Raw genomic sequence first — 20,774 nt, 5'->3', positions numbered from 1 at the left:
ACAGGGTCTATAATTATTATCTATCTTTTACATTTACATAATACAAACTATAGCCTACTACGTTTCCCGCAACCTGCGACTTCGTCGGAGTGGAATTAGGTTTTTAAAAACCTAAATCCACGTAAACGAAGTCGCGGGCATCAACTAGTATAAAAAAATTAAATTATATTTATTTTGAATGTAACGACTCTTAAAAAATCTCTACTTCATAGTACGTTCTAAGGCAACTTCGTGCGTATTTAAGAAACTAGAAAATTGAAAAATTAGCAAAATCAAAAAAAAAAAACTAGTACAAAATATATTACTGATACTGACTGATTAATACTTGATATTTTATAAATTGTGTTTCTATTAACATGTTATAATTATAGGTATAATGCAGTAAGTATAGATAATTGCCGTTTTCTGCATTTAGCAATAGCCTAGTTATTTATATTATATTTTACCTATATGTAAATGCATTCTTAAATATAAATAATAATATGTGTACCGTATTACTAATCTATCGTCATTATTAAAATAAAATTCCATTTTGAAAAAAACGACAGTAACCATAGGGCTGATTTACAAATACCGAAGCTATTGATGTTTCTCAACCCTAATCGAATGCAATGTCGATGGTGGACATGAAACCAAAAGAGTTGCCTACTTAATATTTTTTAAACTTATAACTTTTAAACATCAACATAAGAGATTTTTATAAAATAAACTTAAATCTAAGTTAAAACTTAAAAAAGAAATTAAAACTAAAATTAATTAAATTAAATCTAAAACCTCATCGAGACCACCGCATCACACGAGTAGAATGTCTACTCACCTATGGATACCTATTTATCCATAGTAACCCGCAGCGAGGCCTTTTACCCAAGATGCTGGCAGCATTACCATTGGCCTCACTAATTCTTTGCCCAAGGTAGCTGCCAACTCTCGGATCGACGGTTGACTCGATACCTAACCCTTTTCGAAATTTTCTCAAAAAGAGTTTGAGCCACGAATATCACACGAATGTTTTCATACAGTAGGTACTTTATCTAAACTCATATCTCAAAATCCAAACTAAAATCTTGGTACTTAACATAACATTTTGTCATAACTCTATCATACTAGGTGAACTAAGTAGGTACCTTTAGGTACCTCAGTGTTTTTGGAAATTTTGGAAATCTACCCCAAGATCAGCTAGTCATATTACAATAAGATTATTTTATCGCCAACAGCGCGACGCTTGGTTTATTACAATGAAATCTAGGCATAAAAAAAATACCTAACTTACTTATCACAATATACCTACATGTGAAATAATTAACTACGAGTATGTATTTTGAAGTGTTAACTTAACTAGGTAGGCATTCAAAACGCTACGTAGGTAGGTAATGGTCGAATTTTTGCATTTTTAGGGTTCCGCACCTCAAAAGGAAAAGAAACCCCTTATATTATCATTTTGTTGTCCGTCTGTCTGTCTGTATGTCGTGTCTGTCAAGAAAACCTATAGGGTACCTACTTCCCGTTGGCCTAGAATCATGAAATTTGGCAGATAGGTGGTAGGTCTTAATCAGCACAAGTCAAGGAAAAAATTCGAAAACCGTGAAATTGTCACATTACAAAAACACAATCAATCAATCAATTCGATCAACACAAATTACATCGAGAACACATTTTTTTTTGGATGTTGATCACAATTGATAAACATCACAAAAAAAAATTAAACTGTTTTCGAAAAAAAAAAATTATTGAATCTAATCTGAAAACTCCCCTCGATGGCCATCATCAGCTCATATTGAGATGCTCCGGGAACTATCGAACGTGCGCCAGTGCCTTTCTTGCTCGATGCCTAAAATATTGGGTTCACTAAAAACCAAACACGAAAAACGCACGCCACGCTTGGGCGCCCAGCCAGAGGCGGGCTTGTCGCGCGCCGCTGAGTTGTAAAGCTTGCGCCTAAAAAAAGGATTTAAATTGCGCCAAAAGCACGGTTGGTTGGCCCATTGAAAGAATAGTAGTAGGTACCTAACCTACTTACTACATACTACATTGTATGTAACATATTATTAAGTATACTTAGTATGTAATGTGTGCTAGAAAAAAATATCTAAGCGTATGTAAACGCATAAATGTGTATTATAAAAAACCGGCCAAGTGCGAGTCGGACTCGCTCACTGAGGGTTCCGTACTCGGGTATTTTTTTCGACATTTTGTACGATAAATCAAAAACTATTATGCATAAAATGCATTGCATATGCAATTAATAAAAATCTGTTTTAGAATGTACACTCAGGTACCTAAAGCCTTTTCATATGATATCCCATTATTACACAATTATAATAATGATAATTACTTACCATTATCATAATACGCTCTGCTTATAATTAATTATAAGCAGACTTATAATTAATTAATTTATTATCGTTATATACCTGCTAGGTAGGAACAAAGTTCATTTTTGCTATGTAAACTTTTAGCTCACAAAAGTTTTGTTGCAATTTGACAATAATTTTACTATCTATAATCAAGTCTTTTTTTTTTGTTCAAAATGTCAAGTGCAATAATATAAACATAAACAAATCATATTTTTAAATAATTTTATAAGTGACCTTACTCTAATAATGAAACTAAATAAAAAGAAAAGTTAAAACGATCATTATGAAACCGTATCGCCGGACAAATAAAATATTCATGCAGCAAGTGAGTTCAACATTTCATATGGGTAGGTACTGGGTAGGTACCAGAGGCACAGCCAGAGGTACCTACTAATATTATTAATGCTAAATAAAGTGTGTTTGTCTGTTTGTCCTTCCTTCTCGCCCTAACTAAGCAACCAATCGACTTGATTTTTGGCATAGAGATATGTAGTTGAAAGGACGGAGAGTAAAATCTCGTTTATCCCGGAAAATCAGAGTTCCCACGGGATTTTAAAAACCTAAATCCACGCAAACGAAGTTGCGGACATCAGCTAGTAATTTATATAAATAGTATTTCACTAAGTTAATATGATAGGTATCTAAGTAATTCTATTCTAACCTTCTAACTCATCATGACATAAAAGTTGTATTTAGTGTTTTGAATTATTTTGTTTTCGGCGAAATGACGAAACAGGTAGATGTGTATCTACCATACCTCTATGGTATCTACCTTTTTTCTAATGTAGAATGTTCTAAAAAAATTGAACTAGAGCTTCAAAGCAAGTTTATGCAATATTAGTTTTTTTTTTTAAGTTTTTGAGTTTTTTGTGAATGATGCACCACTTCGCTCTCAAACAAATTTATCTATTTACAAAAACTAAAAATCATTTGACAATAATTTTTTTAAATAATATTTGGAAAGGATGGTCTACTTAACTTAGTTACAACAGAGTTTCTGTTAGTCATGCAACGTTGATTTAAATAATTGGTAATTGCATAGTTGGAGAACATGAAAGCATTTATTTACTTAAGCGCAATTTAACGCATATCATGATAAGTGAAATACAACCTTAGGTTGATAGCTATTCTAACACGTGCATACCAGTACAGGTAAAGAGTTTACTTACATACTGATAAACCGTCCCGATTCCGTAATATGTTATAGCCTTGTAGGGAAGGTCAAATACTCTGACTTCTCATACCCTCGGTCGAATGTGGGACATTTTTAAGTGAATGATCGCTTTATGTTTTTCTGAAAATATTATTTGCTATACAAGACTGCAAATTTATTTGGCGCCAGTGCTTCTATTTAATAGTTCCTGAGTAAGCTAAAACGCAACAACTCAGCGTAGGGAGTGACCATAGATTTAAAATTATTTGGATTATTGTGGGAGTGACATATTCGGCTTCAAAGAGTGGCCGTTTATCCTTTGAACCCAATATCACCTATATCCGTTGTTACTAAATTTTGTTATGACCCAGTGGTCTATGGTCAACGTAAAATAAATATTCATAATATTACGCGACAGGTCGAGATGGAAATCGGGGTGGGGAGTGGGGACGCCACGCACACCCGCACAGCCCCCGCGCCAAAGTTTGTTGGTTTGTCCTTCAATTACGTCACAAGGGAACAACGGGTCAACGTGACTTTTTGCATGGTTATAGTTAAAGACCTGAAGAGTGACATGGCTACTTTTTATCCCGGAAAATGAAAGAGTTCCCACGGGATTTTTGATAAACTAAATCCACCCGAACGAACTCGTGGGCATCAGGTATTTTTGAATATTTTTTAAATTAGATAGGCTTACAAATTAAAGCTTGGTGCACATACAATGCGCTTCAGTTTGTAGACAGCCTTATTATACTCAGATCAGGGGCGCGTTTGGAACCCTCGTATCTTTAATTTTAAGTTTAGGTACATGATTAATTATCACCACTATCTATATCATCTTACAAATCTTATATTCTGACCATCAAAAGGTGTACAATTACCTACTTTGAATAAATGATTTTGAGTTTTGAGTTTTTATAATGTTGACAGCTACGTACAGCAAGTAGAATGGGCAGGGCCCGATTGCTACTCCTGGAGTTCGCAAAAGACATTCACTCCCTATGGCGATACGGAGCCGCTTTCCCTACCTTCCTGAAACTCATCGGCTCGCTACTCCTCTGCCTGGTCGTCATCATGCCGCTGCTTTATCCTCTATTTATCTTTGGATTCACTTACATCATCTACGAAGGCTTATTTCTAAGGTAACTCATCTTTTACGATCTAACTATCTATACTTATTATTACAAAAGCGAAAGTGTCCGTCTGCTAGCTTTTCACGGCCCAACAGTTAAACCGATTTTGATGAAAGATACAGAGTTAGGCTCCCTAGGCTTTTATCCCGGAAAAGCACAGAGTTTCCATGGGATTAGTAAAGGCCCAACCGTTTAACCGAATATAAAATTTGGTACAGAAGTAGCTTGCGTCCCGGAAATTGATGTAGGCAACTTTTATCCCCGAACAGCAGTGTTTCCACGGGATTTTTAAAAAACCGAAATCCACACGGGCGAAGTCGCGGGCATCATTCTACATAAAAATATAGTCGGTGTAACTTGTAAGCCGTATTATACTTGCATCGAAAAAATATGAGTAGGTATAATATTATGATGAGCAATGTCATGACTAATGAGCACGTCAAATCTGGTGACGATCTCTCTCAGCTCAACTGAACCCATCACCGGCTACTATAAACGGGTCTTCTATCAAATAAGAATGCAGATTTAGGCCAATCTCTCTACGATCGTGTGGGTAATCGGTATGCTATCCCGTCGAACCATGGCCGTAGCCTTTCCGTAGCCAGGAATACAAATCATATAATTATTGATGGGTAAGTACTGCAATTATTAATTAATATCGTGTTTATCATGTACGATGGGACGAAACCCTTCGTGTGCGAGTCCGACACGCACTTGACCGGTTTTTTATAGAAAGTATGGATTTCAGTTGGTGGTTGGACCAGCCCTGGCGGTTTCAGCCGATGGCCATATTTCGCCGCGTGCTCTCCCTTGCCGCCCAGCCGTGCAGTCCCATCGACACGTGGAAAGTCAGGGATGTCCTTACTCGCGGAATTCTTCTCGCTCACTCGCTTGCCACTTCTGTGGACTATCTCTGCGTCATGCAAGGGTTGCTGGATGAGGCTTAAGATGAGTGGATGGGTAAGTGGATTATGTTTAAATTAAATTATCTATACTAGATGATGCTCGCGATTTCGTTCGCGTGGATTTAGGTTTTTAGGGTTCCGTACCCGAACGGTGCCAATTACTAAGCCTCCGCGTCTGTCCGTCTGACCATCTGTCTGTATCTCGTGAACCGTAATAGGCAGAGGGTTGAACAGAATGTATGTTTCTATTGCCGCTACTTGAGTCCGGATCGCATTTGACCGATTTATTAAAAATCTCAAAGGAACTCTTCGATTTAAAACCAGAACACAGACAGTCACACTTTCGCATTTTCAAGTGTGGATTTACTTTCGTGGCGTGTCTTGTGTGCATGTGTGTGTGTGTTTGGTATCAAACGAAATGTTTTTCCTAAATGTATGTTATCACATAGTAAGTAGATCACATAAATAGTTGTAATTAACCTTGCCTTGTCGTTTAAACTTAGTTACTCTATTGGTTTAGTAGCTCTCCCAAGGCTCTACCATTGGAATTGTAATTTTATTTTATTGTTCCTTATAAAATATAAGTTAACCTTGGATAATGTTGGATAAATGTAAAGGTATACCTAAATGTACATATTATGACATCAATGATCGTACGACTTGATCAAAGATAAAATCGTTTAGAGATTTCACTCCTTTGATATCTAGGTGCCTATAATTTTTATGTACCTTCAAGGAGTTTCTAAATAATTTTTAAATACATACCTACCTATCAAAAATTATTTAAGTACGAAATTTCGAAGGTATTCACTACCGCCTTAATAAATGCGTGTAGTAAGTAATTAACTGAAAACTGAAAGAGATTAAGTATTATGGAAAATCGACAGTTTTAAAAGTTAGCTAGGGACTCGTATATCAATTGCACCAGTATGGCACCTACCCTGAACATTTCATTTAGTTCTCATTTAATGAAATATTATTATTTATTACCAATAATTATTTAGTTGTTATGAATAGAGGAAGCCGTAGAACTGTTAGGTAAAAACTAGTTAAGTAGGTAAGTAGTTAGTTACAGAATTATCAGTACAAAATTAAGTAAGTAGGTAAGGCACCTACGAACCCTGTGTGGTCATATTAGATAGCTATTAGATAGATAAGTAGGTACATATTTTTGATACATTTTCCAACTATTTATCTGAAGATATGTCAATTTGGGGAAAACACTTGAGATTACCGTAACAGGAATCGAGAGAAAAAAGAAGTGTCACAAAACGGCATTCGACCAGTACAGCGGCGTGAGTCGTCACTGCAAGACGACAACATGGTGGCCATTATACTCGCCCTGTTAGCAATCACCCAATTGTAAGTACTTGCACGTTTGTTTGTATCACAGAGCCATAACATCCGTATACGGCCTGATAATAGCCGATTAGTCACTAGGCGCTATTGGAGTGAATCGCTCGAACCAAAACCTATAACATTTTTATCAGTCTTCAAATCTTCGTATATCCGAATTTCATCTCATCCACGTGGCTGCTGTCTATAAATACTTAGGTACTTTCTAAAAAAGTTAAGCTTTTGCTCGCGACTTCGTGCGAATGTCTTTCAATTAAAAAGTCCCGTAGAAAGTACCTATTTGTTTTTCCGAGATAAGTTTCTAGAATTCAGATCATTCCTAACGTCCGACCTGTTTGCAAAAGTCCCATCAAATTCTGTCCAGTGGTTTCAAAGATTAGCCCAGAGTCCGGACAAACGGATATACACACGGATAAAACGCCGACAAAATATTAGAGAAGTAGAAATAGTGCTAATAACTGTAACTCTTCCAAGGGGGCTGGCGCAACATACGAAGTTCCCTGAGGGCTTCACATTCGGCGTCGCCACCGCAGCCCATCAGATAGAGGGGGCATGGAATGTAAGCGGTAAGGAAAATAATATCATTACCGTACTACCACTTGTACAGTATGTAGCAGGTATATTGTCAAAGCCGTGATATTATTAACCCCCGACCCAAAAAGAGGGGAGTTATAAGTTTGACGTGTGTATCTGTGTATCTGTCTGTGCCATCGTAGCGCCTAAACGAATGAACCGATTTTAATTTAGTTTTTTTTGTTTGAAAGGTGGCTTGATCGAGAGTGTTTTTAGCTATAATCCAAAAAAATTGGTTCAGCCATTTAAAAGTTATCAGCTCTTTTCTAGTTTTCTTGTAGAAAAGAAGGTTAACTAACCGTTAGGTTCATAATATTATGCCAATTGACAAATGTCAAGCTGTCGAGATGGACGTTGCCTAGATACATAATTATTTATTTGAAAATGATGTTTTGGAAAACTCAGATACTTGGGATAGCTATAATCCTAGAAAATCAGTTCAGCCGTTTGAAAGTTAGCAGCTCTTTTCTAGTTACTGTAACCTTCAGCTATAATCCTAGAAAATCAGTTCAGCCGTTTGAAAGTTAGCAGCTCTTTTCTAGTTACTGTAACCTTCACTTGTCGAGGGTGTTATAAATTTTTAATTTACACTTGTAATTTCACTAGTGATATTACAATTACACGGTAGATTGTCAATTAACTTCATTTCGTACAATAATTTATCGGCCTTGTTTTAGTGACATTGTAATGTCCGGGATCATTATAGTGACATTATAAAAAATCTAGGTATATTATGAGTGAAGTTTGCAGTGGGAGACGTCAAGCGTTCTGATTGGTCAATTCTTTTTCAACCATCGTTTTCAACATCGGAAACGGACCAATCACGGACTGGTCGTTAGATTATGAGGCGGCCTCATACGACCAGTGAAATTGTCAAAATTTCATTGCCTTACAATATCACTGTACTGTCCCCATGACATTATAATGACACTAAAACCAGTTATAAATTACCTTAACACATTCCAATGCCAATATAACAATTTGCCTTATCTTGTAGTTTTCCTTATCTTTAATTTGCCTTATCTTGTAGTGATTTAATATTTTTTCAAGCCCGCATTGTATAGCGCGCCAAACTCGGCTCAATGCCCCACCTACGATGCGGCATTGGCTTGGAGTGACCTATTTACGGCATGTTCTTTGACCTCTAGCGTCAGTCAGATGTTCTATTTGCAATATATTGTGAACTTTTCAAAAATTACTGGATTTAAAAAAACCGCAGTTTTTAATGGTATATTATCTGCATCGATGATTATCTGTAATCATCAGCCTACTATCACCTGTCTTCGTTTTTGCTAGCGTTCTGTTTACACCCTGCATATTGTTTATTAGTAACTAGGTAGTAGATACTTAATATAGTTATGAGTTCTTATAATCTTGCTTACCAAGGTAGGATTTAAAAAAAATACGATTAAAAAATTCTAATGCTTTGTGACATTTAACAATAGAATGCGAATGCTTAGAAGTAGGTTACTTCCATGAACTTCTTGTTCCATAAATCATGTAATATATCTTATCGATTCTTTCGAGGAGATCATGCCACTCAATTAAACTCGGTCCCAATGTCAATCAAGTTTATCACGTATCTGAAACACCTTGCCTATCTCCGCACTTGAGAATCTTGAGCTGAAATTGACTTAGTAACAAAAGTAAGGAAACAATATTAAATTCTTTTCATACTTAGATATAGATTTAATGATCGTTCAAATTAGTATTTTACCTCTAGATTTTATTTATTTACCAAAAAATCATAGTAAATTAAGTATCTGATCTCAGGCAAATCTGAAAATGTATGGGACCGGCTCTCTCATTCCCGACCATGGATGATTGCTGATGGCACCAATGGAGATGTCGCATGCGATTCCTACAACAGATACCAAGAAGATGTGGATGCACTGGCTTATATAGGCGTGGACTTCTACAGATTTTCGCTATCCTGGGCAAGAATCCTGCCCACAGGCCGTATCGATCACGTGAACCCTGATGGCATCCGTTACTACAATGATCTTCTCGACGCATTAGCCGACAAAAATATTGAGCCGCTGGTAAATAGCATACCTACTTGAGAAAACAATAGATATAAAAAATAGGGAAGTTTAATTTATTTCATGGCCTTTTTTGCCTAATAAAAGAATTTGATGGATTTTAATACTACCCATTAAGTATGTGCTTAAGGTAATCTAGGGTCATTTATTTCACGAATCATAATTTTAAATGTAGGTATAGTCAAAGAGCTCTGAACTTAGAACGCCTATATTTTACTTATTACAGAGTCATACTATATTCAAGTCCAATCTGGACCTGGAAATACTGGATATTTTTAAGTAAACCTTTACCTACTGTACCTATGCAAAGGTGAATTCTATCGTATGAAGTAGACTGTAGAGTAGATATTATCTTCTATCTTCTACCTTCCCCGTTCCTACACTAGAATTTAACCTATACCAAAAAAAAATAACATAACTTCACTCTTAAAGTCGCGGAAAAATTATAAATTAAAAATGTTAAAGTAACTAGGTATAGGTACTCTTAAGTATTATTTACAGTACAGGATTTCCTTTGTTTTGTCCAGGTAACTTTGTTCCACTGGGATTTGCCACAAACCCTTCAAGATCTTGGTGGGTGGGCCAATCCAAAAATGATTGACTACTTCCGTGACTACGCCGACCTGTGCTTCAGAGAGTTCGGCGACAGGATCAAATCTTGGATCACATTCAACGAGCCATATGAAATTTGCGAGGATGCGTATGGCGACGACAAGAAAGCGCCTGCGATTGACAGTCACGGTGTCGGAAACTATTTATGCAGTGACACAGTTCTGAAAGCCCACGCAGAATCTTATCACTTGTATAATGAGACCTATAGGCCTAAACAGAATGGGAGAATTATGATCTCCATCAATGCTATATGGTATGAGCCAACTGATCCTGAAAATGCTGAGCAAGTAGCTCTTGCGGAAGTGGCTAACCAGTTTAAAGTATGTATTATGATTTTCATTCAATCAGTAGATAGACAAGTTTTAATTTACGGATCCATTATAAATTCTTCTATCTTTCTAGTTCGGATGGTTCGCTCACCCGATATTTACCGTAGAAGGAGGGTATCCCTCTGTAATGGTAGAAAATGTGGCTCAGCAAAGCAAGGCTGAGGGCTTGCATAAACCACGTTTGGAACAATTTGACAGTTACTGGATTGAGAGGATTAGAGGCACTTCTGACTTCCTGGGCATCAACCACTACACCACACACTTGATCACGGCCGCCGGTTTGGACCCCATTGCCAAATCTCCTTCTTGGCTGAAAGATATCGGAGCTGTAACAAGTATGAAAGTTGGCAGCGATTCGGCCTCGGAATGGCTTCGGGTAGGTACTTACCTAAAATTTACTAAGTATTTTTTTTTCTATACAAAGGATTTGGATTGAATAATGAACGCACTGGGCTGAGGTACTTATGTTGGTCATCGCAGGCTCTGGATGCGCCGGTGTCGCTGCTCACAGGAGTCATTAGACACAAGCGGTGCAGACCGCGACTGACCAGAGGTGAGTCTTTCGGTTGAAGACTACGACGCCTACGATTTTTTAGTCCACTATTTTTCCCGAAGGATGGAGGAGCAATAAATTAAAATATGTTGCTTCCAATTGAGGCGCGCGCTTGGACCGGACCAAAAGTAAGAGACGAACTATTTAGCTACTCAGCAGGAAATGTGCTGACAAATCCAGTAAATAGGTAGGGGAAGTCCGGGAGAGTTGAACCACTTTTTGCTTAAAGTGTCGTATTTTCTTATAAATGAGGCTTAGTGATTTAATTGTAATTATAAACAGTAGCTTATTTATTTAGGATTACTTATGCATAATTACTTTTTCAAAATTATAATACTGAAATATGTTAGGTATATATATTTGAATGAAAAATGGGATTTGGGTCAACTCTCCCAACCCCGTGGGACACTTGAACCGGGGTCTGGGGAGAGTTGAACATAGCATTTTAAAGGGGAAAATAAAAACATTTTGTAGCTTAAATTACAGATATGTTAAACAAAACATCACAAAGTGAAATTAAATTATAAATAAACATAGCTATTGCTTTTCTTATGAAGAAAAAACTGATGTGAGTCAGACTCGCGCTCTCGAAATTTTTTTCCAACATTTTGCACGATAAATGAAAAACTACTAAAAATAAATAAAAATCTGTTTTAGAATGTACAGGTAAAGCCCTTTCATATGATATCCCACTTGGTATAGTTATCTTATTTTGAAAATTGAAACACATTTTAATTTTTTTTTAATCATGTAACCACAAATTCGCGGTTTTCAGATTTATTCCTGTACTTGTGCTATAAGACCTACCTATAAGGATTCCGTTTTTCCTTTTGAGGTACGGAACCCTAAAAAAAAGAAAATTTCAACATATTCTTAACATTCCACAATCAACATAATTATTAAACATTTCGCCAACAAAGTTAAATATATAACGTTTCTTTAATCAAATCAATATCTTGTGTAACTCCTACGCATATCTCATGGACATAATATCTTCGGCATAAACCACATAAACGCATAGTCATAATTTCTTCTAATGTGCATTGTGCAAACAAAACAATACCAACGATCATTCACGTCAGGAATTCTGCAAAATCACTATTACTGGAACTATCAGCGTACGCAACATCTTCACATACGTCTTCACACTCGGTTTCACTATCATCATTAACATTTTTTTTTTTTTGCCTTTTCCAGTTTTCTTTCTCTGGGCTTTTTGTTTCGAACCTTGTTTAGTTTTGAAAGTTTTCTTTCTAAATTTCTAAATTTATTAAATAAAACTTCAAATTTTCGCATACAAACACTGTAGAGGGAGACATGAACCACTGGTCATATCTCCCTCACCCGCCATGGTTCAACTCTCCCGCATATACTTTGACATTAAATTTTACTCACAGAAAAAACAATCAATCTTAGCAAAAAAATACTTAACCCATGTCAAACTACAATAATCAGGCAGTACAATAGTAATAACACACAATACGTAACTCTATAAACACGGCCGCAATCTCAAGAATACATAAATTAATAAAATTTACTCCGTCGTAACAAAAACACCTTTCCGAGCCTGATAGCCAAACAAACCGGCCATTGTAAAAAATGGCGGCGTGCTGGTTATTGGCCTCCCACGCTTTACCAATGACCGTCTTGACGTTTCATTAGCGCGAAATTTAAGCTGAATTTTAAAAGGTGGTTCAACTCTCCCACCTGAGCAAGTCTCCCGGATTTCCCCTACATAATACAAGGAACTGTACGAAGTCAATCCGCCCTATAGCAGTTTCTACGCTCTCTGCATTGTGGACGCCTTCATAGTTCATACCTATTACCTATCACGTTCTTTAAATCACGACACATTTCGTCATGCGTGGTCTTGACTTATTATGATTTTACTGTTTTTATAAGTATTAAAAGGAGAGATATCTAATACCTATGTATTTAATACTAGCTGATGCCCGCAGCTTCGCCCGCGTGGATTGGTCAGATCCCCTGCAGCATCAGGATTGAGGAGTTGGACTCCAAATTTTTTATGAAACAATGTCGCAAAGTTCCTCTATCGATTAAAAAAGAAATGACGCAAATCGGTTCAGAAATCTTGGAGATTTCGGTGTACATAGGTAGAAAAACACAACTCCCTTTTTAAAAGTCGGTTAAAAAAGTAGCCTATTTTACGCCCTGGTCAATCCTCTACTTGCCTGTGAAAGTCCCGTCAAAATCGGTTCAGCCGTTCCAAAGATTAGCCTTTTCAAACAGACAGACAGACAGACAGACAGACAGACAGACAAAAATTTTAAAAACGTGTGATTCAGTTATGGTATCGTTCAAATAACCATATGAGCTTAATATGAGGTAGTTATTTCGAAATTACAGACAGACACTCCAATTTTATTTATTAGTATAGATTTATGTCATTCTTATAGGTGGTGCCCACTGGATTCGCAAACCTTTTGCGTTGGTGCAAGAGCTCCTACAACGACCCACCGATTTACATAACCGAAAACGGATTTTCTGACCGAGGCACTTTGCTAGATTACGGACGAATTAAGTATTTTAATGTAAGTAAGCACATGGACAAACACCAAAACAAAAGATCTCTGACTTTAAAAAAACCTCGTTCAAAAAATTATTTAAAACAGACGCTATAAAAACGCTAATGGACGTTATAAAAACTACTCATAGAATTTATGTTGGTTTTATTAATTAATAAGCTTATTCGGATTTCAGGATTACTTGTCCGAAATTTTGAATGTAATCTACGACGATGGTGTCAATATTCTTGGTTACACAGTGTGGACTCTTATGGACAATTTTGAATGGCGAGCTGGGTTTTCGTAAGTTACATAGAATAATTAATAAGTCTAAAAAAATATTTTAGCAATAACGTACGTCTACCTGTTACGTAGCCAAGTTACAAATAAAATCGGCCAAGTGCGAGTCAGACTCGCGTACCGAGGGTTCCGTACTCGGGTATTTTTCCCAACATTAAAAGTAAAAGAAAAATCCGAAAATCGTAAAGTGGTTACATCACAAAAACAAAATTTAAATGTGTTCATCAACAAATAACTAATTAGTATTATCAATTTTCAAAGTAAGATTCATATGAAAGAGCTTTAGCTGTACATTCTAAAGCAGATTTTTATTTATTTTTATGCATAATAGTTTTTGATTTATCGTGCAAAATGTCGGAAAAAATAGCCGAGTGCGGAACCCTCAGTACGCGAGTCTGACTCTCACCTGACCAGTTTTAATTTTTAATCTATCTTGCACAGCGAGCGTTTCGGTTTATACCACGTCGATATTACGGACCCGAGCTTACCGCGAACACCTAAATTGTCCGTCGAATACTGGAAGCAGTTGTGCGCCACGAGGGAATTACCTCAAGATGAACGCTTCAAGGATCCAGCTGTAAGTTTTACAAATAAACCGTTGACTTTCGGCCAATTTCTGCTATCAAATCCGACTATACAAATGTTATATAACCTTATAAACGGGCTTAAGTTTCACCCTAAAGCATGATAATCCTCCATCGCATTTAATTTTGGGGACTATTTAAACCAAAGAAATATTAATAATTAATTACTTATCTAAAAGAATAAGTAAGTACATACTTAGATACTATTTTTGCTCGGTACATATCAAAATGTAGGTATAAATTTAAAATAGAATGTACCTACTATCGTAAGGTAATAATTTATAAAACCAAAATACTTTAAGGATTTTAATTTATTCATAATGTAAGTAGGTATAAGTTTAGAATATCTATTGAAAATTGAAACACATAAGGGAGATATTTGATTTTTTTAGAAAATACCTAAAACATCAACTTAGTAACATCTTAGTACATTTTGATATGTAGGACCCCTCTTATCTCATTATCCTGGTGGAGTATGCAATAATGGTGATTGTAGAACAGACCTAAATACAATGTACCTACCTATTAATATTGTTTAATATGCCCGGTACCTATTCACAGGGTCTTGGACTGTAGTAATATAATGATGTGATGTTTTGTATACCAATATATATTTAAAGGGCTAGAATTTATTATTAAACAATTTAAAAAAATAAAATAAAAGACGATCAATGACGAATTAATATTTTGTCGTTTGTTGCCTTGTGACGTTAATATTTAATTATGTTAAAAAATTCGAAATATATATATATTTTTTATTATTTTCTTTATTAAGAATGAATTCTAGCCCTATAAACTACCACTATACAAAGCATCACATCATTTTATGACTACAGTCCAATACCCTATTGTAACTACTCTTGAGCATGACCTGTATTCAACTTTTTTCTTAGCTTTACTCTGCTGTAATTCAGTGTAATTCAAAAACGTCAGAATTCCATGGAATTATAAATCAGACTATAAATAATTTTTGTATCCTATCCACATATTAATACGCACGATAAAAACGTTTTCATTTTTAACAGGAGAGAAGACGGATGTGAAGCATGCTTTGATGCATCTAGCAGGAATTGCTTGATATGTATGCAACAATTTATTTATTATTAAATTATTACTAACATTTATTTAGTATTTATTTTACAACGCTTACCCGGCTTCGCTTACCCGGCTTCGGTTTGTATGCAAATATAATTTTATAGTTGAAGGCCCCTTAGTAATAAAAATACCTTACCTAAACAAGCATTGTGTAAATTTTAATTAGTAAAGGGTCTAGGCAATTTAATATGCAATGGTTGCAAATTGTTACAAAATAGCATAACTCCTGTTGCAGATATGCTTATTATCTATTAACCGTTGTATTGGCGACTGGCATGTGACTAATCATAAATTATTATCAGCAGATTTGCATACAACCATACTGATACCATAATACAAAATATAATTTATATCTCCTACAGTGGGTACCGTACAAAACAGAACTTTAAGGATATGGAAGAAGCAATTGAAAACGACAGTGGATATTAAAACAAATATTTATTTAGTTCATATAAGAATATCAAATTATTTACAATGAAATTATTGCAAATTAGTTACAATATATGACATTCATAATTTCATTGTTATAACATTGATACACGTAGTTATATACACTACAGAGAAAACTTGCATGTGTCAGACTGAACAGATATGTTTGCATAATATTTAAGGCTATACTTAAAAAATAAACCATAAAACAGTTTACTTCAAATATTGTTCCGAATATTATTCTGTTAAACGGAATTTACATTTACGAAATTAGTGGCACGAAATTAGTTTCACGACATTAATATCATTATCAATTCCTTTTGCACCGAAGCGTCTAACTTCGTAATGCATGCATTACGAAATTAGACGTTTACACGTGCAATTAATAATTAAATTAATATCGTGAAACTAATTTCGTAATGTAAATTCCGCTTTAGAGTCCCAGAGACCTGTCCTAGAGACGCGACGCCGGCGACGCGTAAACGGTTAGCAAACATGGAATGTTTCTCATATGTCGCAGTGCTGAAAACACAGTAGGGCACACATACGCAGAGTCGTCAACTTTAATATATCAATTTAGCAAACCTAACAGTCCCATACACGCTACCTGCGTTCACTTACACATCAGATATTATTTTAACTAGATATAATAGTCATGCGCTTGACTGCAATCACACCAAATAGTAGGTGATGACTGATGATGCAGTCTAAGGTGGAGCGCGCCTACCCAAAGATGCCTATATAAAGATAACTGGAGTACTTAATATTATATTCTGCCAAAATCTAGCGCGCTTAAATAAATGCTCTTAGGTTGATATGTATAGATCACACTTTAACTTTTTTTCAGACTTAAACACTGTTAAACGAGTCATCACTATGACGCTGCTATAAATCTCATTTAACTGAAAAGTCTGTCTGTCCTTAAGTTTGAGTAAAGTCTCAAGTACGCTCTATTAATCTCAGCTTAAGACTATCTATTTTCATACCAGTTCTATATTTAGCCACTTCAATGAAATTCATGTTGGAAGGCAAAATAAAACGTCGAATATCGTTGGTCTTTAGTCATCCATAAAACAATTATAGTGAATTTTGGCATGCAATACCATCAGTGGCGTAAAAACATTATGTACTTAGTACCTTTCTGTCTGGGAGAAATTATAGTTGTTACAAGTAAGAACCTTTGGTATTTTAGTTGTAACAATTAACGACCATGTTACAACCGATATTAATTGACTTATAATTTTTAATGAGCATTTTTAAGGGATTAATGTAGATACCTACAATTTAGATCGATCTTTGGTAATCGAAGTTAGTAAGTAAGTATTTTAGTAAATTAAAGCTCTTTTTTAAATAATATTATACAATCGTAACGCTGTTCTCAACTCTTCATTGTAAAATTTAGTGAAATTTAAAGTTGTCGACTCTAGCGTGATGCGTTGAAGCGTCAACTTCAACACCGATAGGCCCTGCTATGTTTTCACTGATGTTCACATAGTGTAGTGCATGTTTTGTTTATTACTTAACAATAAATACAAAAAGACGCAGGCACATTAACGAAAATAGATATGACCCTACAGTTCGATACATAAATAATATCTAAGGGAAAGGATAAGGCGAACGAAGAATAATGAACCGAACAATATGAAAAGCATCATTACTTGCACGATATAATAATAACGACAAGTACGACAAAAGGGATGAACATAATACAAAATGAAATGTATCATAAACCCAGCACCGTTACACTTAATTATAATAGTTAGATACACAGTTGATATTTATTGCTATTTATTTATATAAATGAAAATTACATTAAAGTCTTACAAGATTAAAGTACTTTTACTAATATGGCAAAGTTTTCAATGTAGTATTTTTAATTAAATTTTAAGGCCTAATTTCAACATTATTTTCAAACAATCTAACTGAATTCGTAAAAATTCAAGAGACTAGGTGGGCTAAGACTTGATTTTGAAAGTTGACTTGTAAAGAAGTCGCTTTTAAGTATCTCAGAAAAATAAAAAGTAAGCCACAGTTTACCGTAGCTCATATATGTAGCTACGATACATTGAATTTGTTGAGTAGATATGTGCTGTTGCCAAATGCACCTCAAATGTGCAGGTGGACACTTCGGGCAACGGCACACGACTGCGCTCACGCAGAACACAAGCGCACGAGCACTTACAAAGCAAACTCATTTAGTTTCAGAAGAACAAGCACTCTCGCAGCAACTACATGAGTACCTAGTGATCACTGAAATGGACATAATATACAAGTACGCTGGAATAGGTGTGGCATGCAAAATGACAGTTATTGTTGTGCCGATTCGAAGCGCCCCACCGAACATGCCGGGAATTAAAATGATCTTTGTACTGACACTATGTTGATAGATGTCTTATTATTAAGATTTATTGTCGAGTACGCTCACATGACGTTCAGAGTGAGCGCCATAATGACGAAAATCTAGTTTCTTCAAAAACAGGTCGGCAATCGCATGTCCAGCGTACTTGTAATAGCAGAGGTCAGTGGTACTGATTAATTAATTATTTATTTATTTCCTAATGTCACTACCTAGCGGCATCCACGCGCACGCGTAAAATACATCGTTCACTTCGAACCAAACATAAAGTATATATCAGTAAACTTAATAGTTGCCAAAATAACTAACTAGGTTGCGTTTAACTATCACTATTCTAATCATAATCTCGAAAAATACACAAGGACGGTGTAAGTAGACAAAACACATTTGATATTATACTGTAAAAGTACATAAGTAGATTTATTTCATTAATATTAATAATACATATAGATATAGTCCGATCGTAAAAATTGTAGAAATATAGCGTTACCTTAATTAAAAACACAATAAATAAATTGTATAAAAGGCACAATAAGGCACTGTTACGTCAAGATGGTATCACAATCTAAATTACATCGATAAAATTACCTACATTAATCGTCCTCCTCTACTAACGTCATCGTTCTTGTGTGGAGGAAAGGATTTCCGCTACTCTGATTAAAAGAGTATGGGGAATCCCACCTCACAATTAGTTTTTAATTACAAATAGTATGCAATAGTGCTTCTTTCGGCAAAGAAGGAAGCTATGCAAAAACCGCTGGTGCTCTTTTGTTCCAGAACAACCGAACTTCACTACAAACTATCAACTAATCAGTTATCACGACGCTAAAACATACGACTGCTTGCGTTTATACTCAGGCTTACATCGAAACTGACTCGCATTAGACCGGAAACGAAATAACGAGATTGAGTGAGTGGACGTTTGATATTTTGATTTGAACTCGTAAATCGTATTATTTTAAGAGACCCAGTCAGATCTTTCTAATTCTAAATACAACACAAGTATATTGTTTATCATTTCGCAAGTAGCTACTTAATACTTATCATGGAGAATTTTGCATTCGTATCTCATTCAGATAAATGCCGAGATGCGAAAGCCAATTCTAAACAATAAGTCGCTATGGACAGCACAACATATTGAATATTTTATACTTACAATTTGGAACAATATAGTTTTTCTAAAGCCATACACACTTTACTGTGTTGTGGAGTGTGGTGTTGCAACACATCGCACCAGAATATGTGCGACCGGGCGCGCCACCGGCGCAAGAGTACTGTGCTCGTTTTCGAATAATATGTATGACATAAAACGCCTTCTGTGTCGCGTTACAACACACCACAACACAATAAATGTCTGCAGAAATAGGGTGGTTTCAGACTATTGTTTTTTTTGTGCGTTTTACGGTATTTATTGTACCTATATATACGTTATGCACAATTCTATCTTACATATTTACTAGTACTGTTGCATGTAAAATTGCTCCTTAATAGTTTCAAGTATCAGTAAGGCGTCTCGCCGAAATGCAGATATGATCGTTTTGCCATACACGCTTTCACGCGCTTTACATTTTGCGCTTCAATAAGACAAACGCACGAGACGACAACGTTTTAAACGGGTTTGCCCGAACCAATGAGTGGATTAGTCAATAGCAATATGGATTTGACCTCTTTTTCGGTTCGCGCATTAATACGAGCTTAAAAGCACATGCACGCACGTACAGTCAAACGCCGTAAGTCGTTTAGCACCTAAATGATCATATTAGCGTGGCACGCTTATGCACATGCGTTAGATGTGTATGGCGTGTTTATAGAAAAAGGTCATAAGTGCGACAGGTTTTTGATGCAATAGTTTGGCGGAATTGCTACTCGAATTCTGAGGCCGATCGTAAAAGATGCGCGTGTGACAAAAGGCACGAGTGTGTATAGAGTATACGCGTACAAAAACAAGCATACACGCACAAAAAAACGCCAATCTGAAACCCGCTCCACACAGGGTGAATATTGTTATGCAGCAGAATCAAATCACTCTTTAACTCGTACAGTCATACATGAATCGCTTCGACCGTCCGTACATTTACACACATTACGCTATAAACTGTCATTTACTTAGTGAAATGTACACCATTACCGTTAGGCCATCGACACTGTTGGGTTTAGAGTCGACGCTAGAAGCGGTAAGTACTCTATATTTATGATAATACCTAATTTAAAAGTTTGTGGGCGAACTGCGCGAACCGCGTGATTGCACATTGCGGCTTGAGGCCGCGTCCGCGAGCCTTTGCGCGTCTACAGCCAAGTCAGCACGTTGTCTGGTTTGTTCGGCGTCGAGTTTATTAGCGACTGCACGTCGTCTAATAGTATGTCATTTGTGAATTCGCCCAACTGAAATAGAAAAAGAGAAATTATAATGATGATGCCTGCGACATTGTCCACGTGGATTTAAGTTTTCCAAAATGTTCGTACTGATTATTTGAT

At 35.9% G+C, this 20,774-nt stretch overlaps 3 protein-coding genes across 13 annotated transcripts in view; 2 read left to right on the top strand and 1 right to left on the bottom strand.

Annotated features, from left to right (window-relative positions):
* The first annotated feature begins 2,551 nt into the window (after positions 1-2,551).
* On the top strand, positions 2,552-6,875 carry LOC123873922. Of its 2 annotated transcripts, none has more exons than XM_045919035.1 (4): positions 2,552-2,679; positions 4,438-4,649; positions 5,389-5,600; positions 6,788-6,875. In XM_045919035.1, the coding sequence occupies exons 1-3, from the start codon at positions 2,638-2,640 to the stop codon at positions 5,585-5,587; spliced, it is 453 nt and encodes a 150-aa protein (XP_045774991.1). In that variant the 5' UTR covers positions 2,552-2,637; the 3' UTR covers positions 5,588-5,600; positions 6,788-6,875. The 2 variants fall into 2 exon arrangements, with proteins under 2 accessions (XP_045774991.1, XP_045774981.1); XM_045919025.1 differs by having other exon boundaries at positions 6,747-6,825.
* Positions 6,826-16,188, top strand: LOC123873786 (myrosinase 1-like). Of its 4 annotated transcripts, XM_045918839.1 has the most exons (10): positions 6,826-6,907; positions 7,376-7,467; positions 9,248-9,516; positions 10,044-10,448; positions 10,531-10,833; positions 13,428-13,562; positions 13,732-13,838; positions 14,277-14,412; positions 15,445-15,500; positions 15,877-16,188. In XM_045918839.1, the coding sequence occupies exons 1-9, from the start codon at positions 6,867-6,869 to the stop codon at positions 15,460-15,462; spliced, it is 1,506 nt and encodes a 501-aa protein (XP_045774795.1). In that variant the 5' UTR covers positions 6,826-6,866; the 3' UTR covers positions 15,463-15,500; positions 15,877-16,188. The 4 variants fall into 4 exon arrangements, with proteins under 4 accessions (XP_045774795.1, XP_045774773.1, XP_045774784.1 ...); XM_045918817.1 differs by lacking the exon at positions 15,445-15,500; XM_045918828.1 differs by lacking the exon at positions 15,877-16,188 and having other exon boundaries at positions 15,445-15,543.
* Positions 16,189-16,792: 604 nt separating this feature from the next.
* The window catches only part of LOC123873833 (transcriptional coactivator YAP1), a 46,624-nt gene continuing 42,642 nt past the window's right edge, over positions 16,793-20,774 (bottom strand). For all 7 annotated transcript variants that reach the window (XM_045918951.1, XM_045918959.1, XM_045918915.1 and 4 more), the window contains one exon: positions 16,793-20,681. In XM_045918951.1, the coding sequence (XP_045774907.1) occupies positions 20,586-20,681 (96 nt within the window). In that variant the 3' untranslated portion in view covers positions 16,793-20,585. The remainder of the gene's footprint in view (positions 20,682-20,774) is intronic.

Source organism: Maniola jurtina, chromosome 2, assembly GCF_905333055.1.
Source record: "Maniola jurtina chromosome 2, ilManJurt1.1, whole genome shotgun sequence".
NCBI classification, from domain to species: Eukaryota; Metazoa; Arthropoda; class Insecta; order Lepidoptera; family Nymphalidae; genus Maniola; species Maniola jurtina.
Note: the sequence above shows the minus strand (reverse complement) of the source record. Positions and strands in the feature narration are given on the sequence as shown.